This window comes from Plectropomus leopardus, chromosome 1, assembly GCF_026936395.1.
Source record: "Plectropomus leopardus strain MGB_pleo_1.0 chromosome 1, ASM2693639v1, whole genome shotgun sequence".
Lineage (NCBI taxonomy): Eukaryota > Metazoa > Chordata > Actinopteri > Perciformes > Serranidae > Plectropomus > Plectropomus leopardus.
The window spans coordinates 16,070,937-16,084,937 of NC_142176.1; the positions used below are offsets into that span (position 1 = coordinate 16,070,937).

The window sequence follows — 14,001 nt, forward strand, 5'->3', positions numbered from 1 at the left end:
TAGGTTGAGCTGCCACGCGTCTTAATCCAAATGAAACACTTTGCTCTGTTTATGTGAGGTTTAGGTAACGGATTAAAACACACTTAACTGCGTACATTTAAATAAAACCGCAGGATGTCCGCGCTCATTTTGTAGCTGCACGAAATGTGATTGGCTAGTGTCGTTCGAGGGCGGGGCTTAACTGAAGAATTGCTGGTCAAAAACTGTCAGAAACATGTATGTCTTATACAGCTTGGTCAGAAACTGTCTCAGGGAAGCTCATTTGCCTATTGTCATCATCACCAGGGTCTTGGCCTGACAGCATTTTGTCGTCTGGCACATGTTCCAATATCTGCCAATATACAGCAACTTTGCACAGCTGTTGAAGAGGAGTGGGCCAAAAACCCACAGGACCATCAACAACCAAATCAGCTCCATGTGAAGGAGATGTGTCGCATTGCATTAGACAAATGGTGGTCACGCCAGGTACCAACTGATTGTGTGACCCAAAAAGCACTTCTGTAATGATCTGAAATCCCAAAAGATAAAATTTCAAATTTTGGAGTAGCCTTTCACTGTGACCATCCCATGGCACACCTATTTACTAATGATGCTGTGTAATGAGCATGCTGATCTGCCACACCTGTCAGCTGTAAGCATTATCTTGGAAAAGGAGAAGTGCTCACTATAACTATAACTATAACTATAAACTTTGAGAAAATTAAGTATTTCATGTTAATAAAAATGTCTTAGATCTTAAATTTCAACCTGCCAGAAATGGGAGCAAAACGAAATAGTTGTGTTTCAGGTTTTGTTCAGTGTATTGGACTGAGACACGCAAAACCATGACTACTGTCAATAAAATAATGTAACTTCTGAAAAGGTGGAGCTATGCTGCTGAGATTCAGTTATACATACCCATATTCTCTTTCTTGCTGAGAGTTAAATAGAAGGATTGATGTCCATGAATTAACATGTTAAACAGGGTTACTACAACTGAAGGCACAACTTTTTAAGACTCTTTTGGTGCTACTTGATTTGAAATTTAGGACCGATTTTACAGTAGCCAATTTTGATGGAAAAAAACCCAACTTACTGAAATCAATTTCTTAAGGTAAGGGGAAATTTTATTTTTTTTCAAATATTCATCGTAACATGACGTTTGGGTGATGTTGATGCAAGAGGCATTTGATAAATTATTGATTTTTTTTTTTATTTCATAATAATCCTGCCTCCAATGTCTACACATTTTTTGAAAGACTGACTTGAGACATTTTAATTCCAATTAAGGTCTTATTTTTGGATTGATTAATTTCATGCTTTTTGAGACTTTTTAAGGATCTGCAGGAACCCTAGTTATATATTATTGTATCTTCTTGGCCGGGACTAGAAATGCCTCGGAGTCTCCACTGGTCGCCTGGTCAGGTTAACCCTTTCTGTTTCTGACTGTTAGTGTTGCTTCCTCCAGATACATATTTACTACATAGATATTAGCAGTGGTATCTATCTTACCATATTACTCTCTGCATAAATTTGCACAAGCGCATTTCCTGAAATGTCAAACCATTACTTTAATACAGTCTTGATACTCACTTGCTTCAGTTTTGCAGACGACACGACTGAGGCTGTTGCTGCAGCTGACAAGTTTCCAGATTCCTTTGTCTCCTGCCATCATGACGGCACAGTGGGGCTCCGAATTCTTCCAAGTAACCTCAGTCTCAGACTTCCAGTTAGAGTAAGCCAGAGCCGAGCCATCATGCCACGATACAGGCTTACCTGACAGAGAGAATGAGGAGATAATGACGGGAGAAAGGGAGAGGGACTGACATCACTATTTCACAACACAAATGTCACAAGTGATGTGTTTCTGAGTGATGGTGAGGGTTAATATCTGAGTCAAATGAAGCGAGTTGGGTACAGCCCTAGTATGGATAAAATCTTAATTGAAATACTTAAAAACTGCAGATTTGACATGTCATTTTATCTAAATCCTCACCAACATTTTACTGTCTTGCTATCATTGAAAATTGTGTGTTTTACCTTGAGAATCGAGCTCCATGTCGAGCCACACTCGACTGGTGATGAGATGGTCATCAAACATGTGCTTTGACACAAAGTCGCTCTCCTCTTTGGTTTTTAAGGTCAGTAGTTGAGCATCTGTCAGCAGAAAAAATAAAACAATTGGTGGGCAACAGTTGCTTCATGTGAATACTAATTATAACCCTTCATACACGGAACAACAGCTCACCCATGCTCTGACAGATGCTCCTGGCCCGCTCCATGCTGTACACGCTGTAGTTGTAGAAATTCATGTCGAAGGCGTAACAGTGATCCTCATGCTGCACCCACGTGGCCCCAACGTTGCTCTCAGGGCAGTGATTAGCCTCTGGGGTAACCTGCAGTCTGGCTCCTGATTCACAACAACACAGAAACAAGATGGACGACGGTCAATGCCACTTCAACTCAAAATAAGGCCCAGTCCATGCGGACACATGTATGTTTGAAAACGCCGCTTTTCCCTCCTTCGTTCTCTTTTTTTCCTATTAACACACACTGTTTAAAAACCAAAAAAACTCATTCCAAATGACAACACAAAAACACAATTAAAGTGATGTCAAGAGGTTGCTTAACCAATACGCAGTGATAAACCCGTCACCCAAAAACCTCACAAAGAACAGGTAGAAAACCGATCAGGAGTCTGACAAAAACCTGTTACCAGAAGGCTACCTAAAGCAGTGTCCTACGCAATGCACTCTGACGCTTCTGTTTCTCAATATCATGGAAGAGTAACCATACATTTGTGTGTAAGCATAAAAAAGTCCTATAATCAAGGTTAAAGGCAGCATTTTTTTGGTCATGTCCGCAACTGCAGGAAATTTTGCTTAATTTGTGATGTCTCATAAAAGGGGAAAAAAAGATTGATATTTCTCTCTTAAAACTCAGTTTTCTCTGTCTATACATCAACACTGTAAACGGTGTTTCTAAAACTTCTTCACCCTGGACGGAGTTTTACAAAATTCCGTTTTTAGTAACCTAAAATGCAGTTTGCATGTAGACGAAAGCCCAAAATGCATAGAGAAAGCTGCGTTTTCAGATATACTGATGTTTGTGTGGACCAGGCTGAACGCCAGGTTCACACTGCACAGAGAAGTGCCACAGAGTGCGTCAGTTTTCCATAAAGCGCCATCCGCTTCCTTTCGGCACTCGCACTGAGAAATTGGCCTGTTCACACTGGACACACTGCAGCTTAGAGAACTGCGGTACATAAAGCCATAATGTAAAGGATTTAGTGGTGATGGTTTTCTCCTCTAAATCATTGGGAAAAACTAAACCATTCTATGCAGATTTGAATAATTTCCTTTTTCCTATGTGACGAAAGAAGAACAATATATACTGTATAAATAACATATAAAACACATCTGTGTCTTACTCTGGGAAGGTGTGGTGATGGTGGTGGTGTAGCAGAGGGCGCCGTCTACCAGCGTGTTGCAGCTGGTCCTTACCCAGGCTCCAGCAGGGGTTACAGAAACACAGCTGGCTTCTTGTTTGTTTGAGCTGGAGCCATCCTGTGAGTCAGAGATGGTGGCTTTGTAGTCAAATCTCGTTCCATCAGACCACTCAAAAGCCGAGCCACTGACCTGCACAAAGAGAGACACACAACACGAGACATGTTAGACGGTCGGGTGAAGTGAAATTATAAGCACAGAAATATGATGCGCCACCATGTGATAGAAACTGAAATGAGATATGCGTGGGATTATTTCTGCTCAGATTTTGTTTTTTTCTTACATCCTGGTTGGATAGGCCGATCCACAGTGGGAAGCCGTCTGTCTTGACGATGAGGTTCACATGTGCACTGTGCTGTACATCGTGGATGCTCGCCAGGTGGCCTCCACGCTGATCACACTCTTTCAGAGCCTGGTGCCAATTTAACTTACGAGTTACAACTTCATAAGTCAAGTTGCCGTAATGCTGAAAATCCATGGATGACTTATTGTACTCCTGTTTTGGCTCTTTGGAGGGAAGGATAAAATAATTTCAGTATTGAGAGGTGGACAGAGAAATATGAATTATTAATGTTAAGTGTGAAACACCAACCATTGTCCAGTTTGCAGGTCACAATGCTCCTTTGTTTGAAGTCTGTGTAAAATTTTGGGTTTGAGATGAGAATCCAGTTGCCGGCAACAGTGAGACCAGCCAGGAACGGTCTATCTACATCCGGCCTGCCATTTGCCCAGTTGGAGTACTGGACATTTGTGCCATCATACCACTTCATCTGGTTGTCTACAGCAGAACAAAAGTACTATTAATCCTGGCATAATGACAAAAACATACACACACTCTAAGGACCATTATTGAACGAGGCTGTTACTACACTACTAACAACAGAAATATATAATAAAAAAACAATTCCTTGTCACATTATTTAGTGTTTCAGTCCTCTTACCTTCATCAGGCAAATGTCATAAAGGCAAACAAACCAGTACCCTTAATATATGTTTACACAGCGCCTCCCTATTAGGGTTTATATTAGCAAGTGTTGCACCCGTTATATAGCACACCGATTGCAGACTGAAAAACAACTGAACAAGAAAAAAAAACTACATAAATGTCAGTAAAACTACTCACCGTTTTCATCTTTGAACAGCCCGAGCCAGACAAAGCGGACCAAGCTGTGAAACGGTACAAGCTGCTGCTTAATGAATTCGTTCTCTTCTGCATTTCGGATGGTTAGGATGTCTGCATCTGCATCTGAAACATAAATGAATCATCATTAAAAACTTTAGCAACATCAGTCTATTAGAGAGAGTTTCATGAGCATACCTCCAGATAACGACACATCTACTCTCACTTAGCCAGACCTATTCCACACTTTGTTTTACACTGTGCCAGCTGGGGAAAGGTATGGCTGAACTCATCGTAACGCCACACTGAGGGAAGAAAAACCTTCTGGGTTGTCTGTATTTTTTTTTTAATGAGGAGTAATCAACCCTTACAATCAAAAGAGCCTTTTTTTAAAAAATCTGTCTGGAGTCACAAAACATATTTGGCCCTTTAATGAAACTAGTCATTTATAAATATGTCTTACCACAAGCTTACCGCAGTGGGCTATTCATGATTATTTGGTATTTTAACTTTGCGGCGTTGGTGTTTAAAGCATAAAAGCATAACGCATAAAGCATATTATCTCTCCATGCACTATTAAATTCTCTATTTTCCACTAAGACTTTTCCTTTTTTGGAATTGGAATCCATAGCTAGCCTAGCTAGGGAGACTCAATAGTAGCCACAGGGTTTGGCAAAATATTGAGGAAAAGGTCTCAGTGACTCACATTTTGACAACTATGTCAACTATGGCTCACAAAATGTCGAAACATTTTTTATACGGTATATGGGCGACGCATTTTAAAATTGGAGAATGTAAGAATCACTTTAGGCCTACAAAAATTATAAAGTAAAACTAAAATATTAAAAAATAACCATTATTTCCATATAAGTTTTTGTCAAAGCCACAGGGACAAACAGGAGAGGGGCTTAAGAGCTGCAAGTTGCGTATCGCTGGTGCGTAATCATCTTGGACAGTGCTAAGCCAAGGATACAGCGGCAGTGTCCTTCCAAAATAGTGTCAGAACGGAACTTGCTTTTGGTGGAAATTTTGCACGCATGGAGGTGAGGCCTGGCATTAAAATGGCTAAATCCCAGCAAAAGAAAACGCAGCATAAAACACAAAAACACATCTTAGCGTGCAGGTTGTTAGCCCAGAAGCTGTTGTTTCACGCACAACACTAAAACAAAGCTAAAGATAGATCTGGCAAGAATCACGTAGCAGTGTGTATTTTGATTACATTAGAACTATGGCAGACTTACTGTATGCAGTCTACATCCTGTGAGTCAAACTAACGTGAGTCCAATGTTGTGAAGTACTTACGAAGGTTTTTGCAGGTGTCCTGAATCTTGCCTTGGTCAAACTGCTCCCATCTGGTGGCGACCAGCTGGAAGGAGTAGCAGTTGTTCTTGAAGGGGATCCAGTTTGGACCGTTAATCTTATGGGGGCACTTCACTGCAACATCCTCTGGTGTGGTGATGATCTCTTCTGTAATACACAAGTTTATAGTTTCAAAATATTAGCATCTGCAAGAATGCTGGCACATGCCAGCAGAGAAGGAAGAGATTTTAGAGGAGATGAAACCTGTCAAGTTTTCAAACCCTAGGACTACAAAAAAGATGAAGAGAAGAATAATTATTTAGAGTGCTTTTGTTGAAGTTATAAAGTCTTTCTTTCTTCTGCAAAACCTGAAAAACTTTATAGACTAAATTTACAATGTCACAATACTTCCCTCTGGAATTACACCCAGATGTTTCTTGTGTTTTCTTTTGACAGTTGGGCCAAAAAAGGAAGCCATAACTTTATTTTCTGTGCTTCTACATTTCTTCTACAACAGACTATAAATCCTGTTACCACAGACGACGTCTCAGCAGAGCAGTACATTTAAACAGCACACACCAAACTTGTGCTTTCAACATTTTGAGAGAGGACTGGCATAACTGAAATCCTTACACAACTTCTCCACCACCACCATGCTGAACAAATGCACCAAGAAAGGATGTTGTAACATTCAAAGCTTTTCTGACAGAATAAGCAAAGAGTGGACCTACAGATTTTTTTTTTTATCTAGAATAAAACATTTTGTACACCACCACTAGCAGGATTGAACTGTATGAGGATATGCAAACGTTTCCATTAATCTCCATATCTAAACTCACCGTGTGGTTTGTGGCAGATCGCTCCTCCCAGTTCCTCATCGCACTCGGTGACTTTCCAGAAGCCATCCGTGTCCAGATAGACACAGGAGCCACTGGTGACATCGGAAGACCAGCGGCTGAACACAGTGTGGCTGTGGTCGGTCCAGCGGTAGTGGATCCCATCCTGAACACAAAACAATGCACAAAAGATTTTTTTGTAAAGGAAGTACCTTGCAAAAAAACTGACTTATGATAAAGGCAGCTCTTCCCTTGGTACACTTACATCTTCACTGAAGAGGCCGATCCACATGGGTGTGCGTGCACGGCTCACGTGCACAGTCAGGGTGGACTGCATGAAGGTATCGGCCACACTCGCCAGGTCCATGTTGTTACTTCGGCACTGCTCTAAAGCCTCAAACCAGGTGAGATTTTTGGCGAGCAGCAGGAAGGTGTGGTTATTGACGCTGAAGGGCTCTGTGGGGATGTGGCGTTCCTCCACTTTATCTGAAATGAATGAACCTTGTATCATGCCATGCAAGTTGTGCTAGAGATTTAAGTTGCTTTAATATCTCGGTTGCAAAAAAGAAGTGGATTTCTTTTCCCTGTTTAAGTAATTATCGGGACACCTTATTGCTTTTATTAGAGAGAACACAGTCGAGAAATGACAGGGAATCAGGAAAAAGAGAGATGGACAATGATATGTACCGGCTGGCATCTACACCTCAAGGCAACCAGCCCTTAAAGATGTTGAGTTTTAAGCCATGTATTATTTACAGCCCTTCAAATATATTTTCCAGGGTTAACGTATACTTACTAAAACGATAATCAAAAAAATCTTAAGAGGAACCTTAATATGGCAGGTTAAGCAACTCAATGAACTGACTTTTTGTAAAAAAAAAAATCTGGATAACAAAGTAGTATTAAGTGTTGGAGTTGGGGATTTACCTGCATAGTGCTGACAAATGGCCACATTTTGGTGTTGTGTGCAGGAAGAATAGTCCCAGGTACCCAGCATGGCAGAGTTGGGGTTATTGATCAAAAACACACACAATTCCATACTCGCCAGATCCAATGACTGTCGAGAAAAAGGGGGAAAATGTACAACAAGTAGTAAGAAAAATTACATTATATATTCAAGTGTGATTAAGATTTTTTGTCCCGTTTAAAGTTTTCCTTTTGGAGAGATGTCATTGGTCAGTGCTAAGAGTTAAAAGGATTTTGTATCTTCAGTCTGTGGCTGACTGGATAAAGATAAAGTGTAGTAAAGCACAACTTATCTTGTGCTCTGAGTCTAAGTTTTGTATTAAAAGAGCATTCTACTGATACTGATTCCTTTAACCAGGTCAGACTCACAATAGACACAACTGTGGTGGATGCTTCCTCCAACCACTCAAGTTGCAGTTACAGTTTACACCCACGAATAGCCAGACTCATATGTAGCCATGACAGCTAACAATGCTTCAAATATGAATGTTACTGCAAAGAAATTACATACTCTAAAACGTGGATGCTTGACACACATCTTCCAACTGAACTACTGAAAAAATAAACATATGTTTAGACACCAAAAGTAAACATCTGCAGAGCCTGGAACCTGATATTTTAGTGAAATATGTGTTTTGAACATTCACCATTTTTTTTTTAAACTTAATTTGGATAAAAAAACAAAGATTAGTCTTAATATCTCTCATGTTTCAAGAATTCCAAAAAGTTATAATTTAACAATGCTCCAAGAATTTTAGACAAAAATACATTGGGAACTGGACTATGTGCCCAAAAAAACAATACCTGCAGCCAAGGCTGTTGCCGACAAGGAAAAAAAAAAAAACAATGCAGCACCTTTATTTCATTGTAACAACCTGGTGCCCTCAGTGCAACATGACCACCATCAGTTCAGTCAGAGATTTTGGTGAGTTACACCAGTAGCAGCAAATACAACTGCTACCCTCAAGTAGAAACAAGAAGCGGTCCATGGAGGTCAGATAAGCTTACTTTTTTCCAAATCATCACCTCCAGTTTTTTCAAATTTCTAGTCTCAAGTAACATCACAGCGGCTTTATAGAACTTATTTTGCACATGCAAACACCCATAAAAAGAAAAGAAAATTGAGTTCCCAGTTAATACAGAAGTGAAGGTAAAGGGAACTTACGGTGACTTTTATGGCTCTGTGCATGCCCAGCAGCAGGGGGTTGAAGTTAAGGTAGTTAACTGGGGACTCGTCCGCCCATTGAGGGACGTCACGTTTGATTTTCAGACCAATCCATATCCTTTCCATGTTTCTCATGCTTGGCAAAAGGGTGGTGATGAAGTCTAAAACACACACATATAGAACAAAAATGTTTTAGGTTTGATAGAGGATGAGTGCATTGACTCTAAAGAGCCATTATTTATAATTAGAACAGCTCAAATTTGATAAAACATAAGAAAACAAAACAAGGTGTTTAACATCATCTGAGTCATGATAGAAGTGCTAACCATGCTTGTCGGGTTCACTAAACATTGATCTGGAATAACGGCAATCCTCACCTTGCTCCACCTGATCTGATATAGAGACCAGGGTTCCCCTCACCGACTGACATTCTTCACCTGCATACTTGAAGGGCACAGGCTTCAAGCTCGTCATTACTGTGTAGCACTAAAATAAAACAAAAAAAACAGAGCAAAGTAAATAAATCTTTAACAGAGTGTTGCAGTAATGAGTCCTTACACATGGAAAAGGTTTGCTTTTTAGCACTTATGGTTCCCTTGTTTTGAACTAAATGGGTTTTTGGTTAGATGCCCGGCATAATATCTGTGGTTAAAAGAAGCTTTTCATGTTTTGTTCTACCATATTAAAATACCTCAGTTAGTACATCAATCGTGAATTTTAAGTCTTTAATGTGTTTTACAAAAGGCGTCTGTAAGTAATGAGACTACAGAACGTCATCTTCACAGCCTTTACTTTTTACCTTTGGCAGTTGCATTTGTGCTTCAAAAATCATAGAAGTGGCGTTCTTTTGTTAAAATGACTTTGCTGAACAAAATGTGTCTTAAGTTTGTTTTAAAAACAGGGCTTATTTCTTTATAGTAATCCAAAATCCAACTGGAAAAATCCCATTGGCTTTTTGTCAGGGGAACCATGGCAATGTCAACTTCTGGGTTGGCCTACAAAAAAAGGTCATCCCTGCAGCATTTTAAAAAGCGATTTCTCTCAAATTCGTCTGACTACTGCACAAGTGCTGGAATAATCTCAAATTAAGACTGTTTATGTCGGATCATTTCTTTCCAGACAATTGCAAAATTGTAAGGTCCGTGTTAAAGAGTTTCCAGGCGGATTTTTCTTTTAAATATATAAAAAAACCTTATCTTTCTCTTATCTTAGCTCTAACGTCTGTGTGTTATGGTAATTCTTTCAATGTGTTTGTATGGTTATAAGAATAAGACCATGATAACAGGAGCTAATCTGTTTTTGAGTGTCATGCAGTGTCAAGGATGTAACTGCAGAGTTAAATGTGCTGTTGGCTCAGACCTTATTTCTGAAGGACAGAGATCCATTTCCACAGGGCAGTCCTCCAGGCCGAGGCTCCAGAGGGTTTTTCTCCACTGACGTGGTGTTGTGTCTCTCACACACAAAGGACAATTTCTGTTGGCAACTGCCCTCATATTCTGCAAGTAAACATGACAGTAAATGTGAATAAGTAAAAGAGACTGTAATTATGTCCATTATGAATCCAATTACATTATGTACATTACGTAAACCAATACCTTGTAAATACTACTAATTACTTAAGGTTAAAAAGAGGCCATTTTAAAGTACAGTTGTGTAAAATCAAGCTTTAAAGCCCTGAAAAGCAGATTTTTTTTTTTTAAAAAAAGGCATGGCGTTTATTTTTATCTTATACTATGGATTCTCACCGCATGGAGGTTGTTGTCTGGTTTGATATTAGCTGAACCAGAATTTTTATTGAAGTTTCCAAGCAAACGAAATAAGACATTTGAGTGTTTATACATTTAAAGCATATCCTGGATTCAAAACGCTGTGCAACGCTAAGACTCATTTAGAACAATATAAATAAAAAAGAAACTTGAAAAATGCCTGACATTATCAGTCTGATGAAACTAAACCATGTGTAACTGTCACCTTCTTAATCATGGGGATTTTTCTTTACTGATCTAATGTGTTTCCTGTCACATAATATGATAAATTCATTATCAACCTTAATCATCCTCAGTTGTATACAAACAGTACAAAGTTAACTCACGTGGAAAGAAAATTTCAGGACTGATGGAGGTGCATCTGCCCAGGAAAACTGAGTGGTAAAGGTACAGCTGGGTGTACCTGGAACATAAATTATTCAATTTAACCTCAACATTTTACCACATAAAAACAGGTATAAGTGTCATGAAATGATTATGTTCGCATACAGACAGCATATATGTGTGTGTTACTGTACTGGCTTACGTCATGGGGAATATCCGCCCGGGCTCTTTCAAATTGACCCACCAACTTTGCTTGGGAGAAGTCGACATCTGTTAAAAACATGCAAGCTTTAGTACTTTATGATAGAAAACACATGTAAATATTTTTATTATCATGATCTCTCCTAAACACAGTTTATAAGTAGACAGAGAGAACTTGTGTTAAGACACTTGGGATTATGGAATGAAAAAGTGAAATTTTTATAACTTAAAGCATTTAAAAAACCATTTTCATGTTAAATACTTGACAGTAGTTGTTGTAGGCCTACGTGTCATATTTGGGAGCTCCTCATTGTACATAGTGTTCAGAAAGTTGAAATTAAATGTCACTAAGCTTGTATGACATTGATTATTGATTTTTATTTTTGTTTGTGGTTTGTTTGGAGGATTAGCTTTTTTCTTCTTTACTCTGAGTGCTTCCAGATGTATTCTGATGAAATATTGTCAGTTCCCCATGACCAGGAGATAATGGAAAGAATTTTCCCGGTCATTAGGCTCAACAAATCAACTGTGGATGCCCATGGGGAGAGAAAATAGGGTAACTGCAGAAACAGAAAAAAAAAGACTGGAAATTTTAATTTATCCAAGTTTTTAACTTCTTTTCACTCTTATTGCACAGCATATTTATGAACCTTTTAGTGCCCAATTTATTTGACCTTAAAGCACACACAGTTGAATTAACTGGACCGTTTGCTAAAAGCCTGCCCCAAACCAGCTATTGTCCAGTAACAGCTTGTCAACCGTAACTTGGTATGGCAGTCCTGTTCATGGCATGGATGTATAAAGAGAACTGGATTTAGCGTTGGGGTCTGGGCCCTGTTTTTGACTATGAAAATTGCTCAGTGGCTCATGAAACCAAAAATAAAAAGGATTCATCTATAAAAAATTACCCAGATCTTCTGCATTGTGGGGCCCATCAAGCAGGAGCACGAGAGACTTCCTCTGGGCCTAGCAACTAACTTTGGTTTACCCTCTGCTGACTTGAATAGGTATACAATTATTTAATCATGCGGCTCTTCTAGATTTTCAAAACTTTACTGGACCAAATGGATCAAATTCTGAATGGGGAACCTGTCAGTTTTTTAGAAGTTATGATGCTCGAAAAGATTTATCCACTGATTTAAAAATGTCTTTTCTTTTGAGCCCAATGGCATCACGTGACGAACTCGGACGTTGTAATTCCACGGTTTCACCACTGGCTTCAAGGTCAGGCGCTGTTCCAGGGGCTTGTTTTGACATAACTTGTACAAACCCACAATTTCACTTACAGTCTCCTGAAACTCACCTCTTTTAGGTACTGTTGGATCTTTAAGACAGCAGTTGAGCTGAGTGGTGAAGCCAGTTTGCTGTCATTCATACTGCAGAAGAGCTTTGCTTCCTCAAAAGCTAGCTTAGGCTCCTTAACAAACCAAAACTCGGCTCCATCGATGAATATAGATGTCTCATGGTGTCCACCTGAAAAGCACGACAAACATGCTCTGAAGTCATGACACATTTTACACAGCGAAAACACATATTACACCCAGAAATAGAAAATAAGTTATTCTCAGTAAAAAAGATGAGTCAAAGAAATTCTGGCCATTAATAGATGAATTTACAGGCTCAAAAGATAATTACAGCTTCACAGAATCTGAAAAGACTTGGTTATTACCGGGATTGTACCAGTCCGGGTTCTTGGGTGTCTTTCCTGTTGAAGCATTAACAAAGAATGAGTTAGAAATAACCAAAAACACACCAATAATAAGATGATGTGTTCATGTAGATGTATGTACAAGCTCTTTAAATTCTTAAATCATATGTTGAGAAATCTATTTTTTGGTTCTGTTGTATAAAACTGCACAAACCTGTTAATGACTGTGTGGATCACACAATTTTGGAGACTTTAGAAATTCCTGTAAGTACTGGTAAGCTGTCTTTATGAGACTGTATCTCTTCACAAACAAAAAACAATCTCTGCTTTGTGCACACATACACAGAGTATCTTCAGTCTTACCGCGGGGTATTTGGCAGACCCACTCCAGTCTGGCGTCACAGTGAAACGGTGTGGCATAGAAAGGCGTGGGAGGTACGTCATGCAGCAGGTACACTAACAGGTGTGTCAAGGTGCTCTTCATTGTCTGACAAGGACACAAATTGTTAACACAAATATTACCATAAAGGAAATACACAAGAGAAGCAGTTTTATATCTGTGACACTGCATATCTTGTTGCTCCCTGCAGTTCTGTGACAGTGTAGGAAGGGAACGTCTCTCTTTCTGACAACACAATCACTAACTGAGACAATCTAAATGAGAGCAAAGGTCAGAGCCAGATGGCAAGATGTAAAGTTGTTCTGCAATGTGGGCAACAACAAGAGAGGAACACAGGAGTTAAATAAACTAAGAAATGATCCTCAGAACAAATTTGCTATACATCAAAAGCCTTCGTGATGTGAAAAAACAAAGAGGAACAACTGTTAGCAGGTGCCTTTTCTGGGATTTTTTTTCAAAACAGCATAATATCACTGAGCCAATGGGGGTAGATTTCTTCAGTGGCTCTTCTCATGGCTCCTACAACAGATGAGCAAGTGGCCTTGACTCACAAATCAAGCTGTACAGTAAAGATAACCAGATCACACTGAAACGAAACTAAAAACATGTTGGAAAACAAGATAAAACACTATTTCAAAAACATAGCTGGTTGTTGAATGAAGACTTTAGGCAAAAAACAAATATTTATTTCTCCTTAAAATCTACAGTTGGTAAGATTTCTAAAAACATATTTTTGTCATATCTTCTGTTACTATATCAACACAGTATTATAAAAGAGAAAAAACTCATGT

At 39.2% G+C, this 14,001-nt stretch overlaps 1 protein-coding gene across 1 annotated transcript in view; it reads right to left on the reverse strand.

The window, feature by feature from the left end:
• Window positions 1-14,001, reverse strand: part of ly75 (lymphocyte antigen 75) — a 34,187-nt gene that overhangs the window by 5,552 nt on the left and 14,634 nt on the right. Inside the window, exons 16-34 of the mRNA XM_042487577.2 lie at window positions 13,174-13,297; window positions 12,832-12,867; window positions 12,466-12,635; window positions 11,164-11,231; window positions 10,964-11,040; window positions 10,231-10,367; window positions 9,249-9,357; window positions 8,872-9,032; window positions 7,668-7,797; window positions 7,006-7,226; window positions 6,744-6,906; window positions 5,908-6,072; window positions 4,609-4,731; window positions 4,078-4,263; window positions 3,769-3,992; window positions 3,410-3,617; window positions 2,228-2,389; window positions 2,020-2,136; window positions 1,573-1,755 (exon numbers count right to left, since the gene is read on the reverse strand). Of these exons, the coding sequence (XP_042343511.2) occupies window positions 1,573-1,755; window positions 2,020-2,136; window positions 2,228-2,389; window positions 3,410-3,617; window positions 3,769-3,992; window positions 4,078-4,263; window positions 4,609-4,731; window positions 5,908-6,072; window positions 6,744-6,906; window positions 7,006-7,226; window positions 7,668-7,797; window positions 8,872-9,032; window positions 9,249-9,357; window positions 10,231-10,367; window positions 10,964-11,040; window positions 11,164-11,231; window positions 12,466-12,635; window positions 12,832-12,867; window positions 13,174-13,297 (2,764 nt within the window). The remainder of the gene's footprint in view (window positions 1-1,572; window positions 1,756-2,019; window positions 2,137-2,227; window positions 2,390-3,409; window positions 3,618-3,768; window positions 3,993-4,077; window positions 4,264-4,608; window positions 4,732-5,907; window positions 6,073-6,743; window positions 6,907-7,005; window positions 7,227-7,667; window positions 7,798-8,871; window positions 9,033-9,248; window positions 9,358-10,230; window positions 10,368-10,963; window positions 11,041-11,163; window positions 11,232-12,465; window positions 12,636-12,831; window positions 12,868-13,173; window positions 13,298-14,001) is intronic.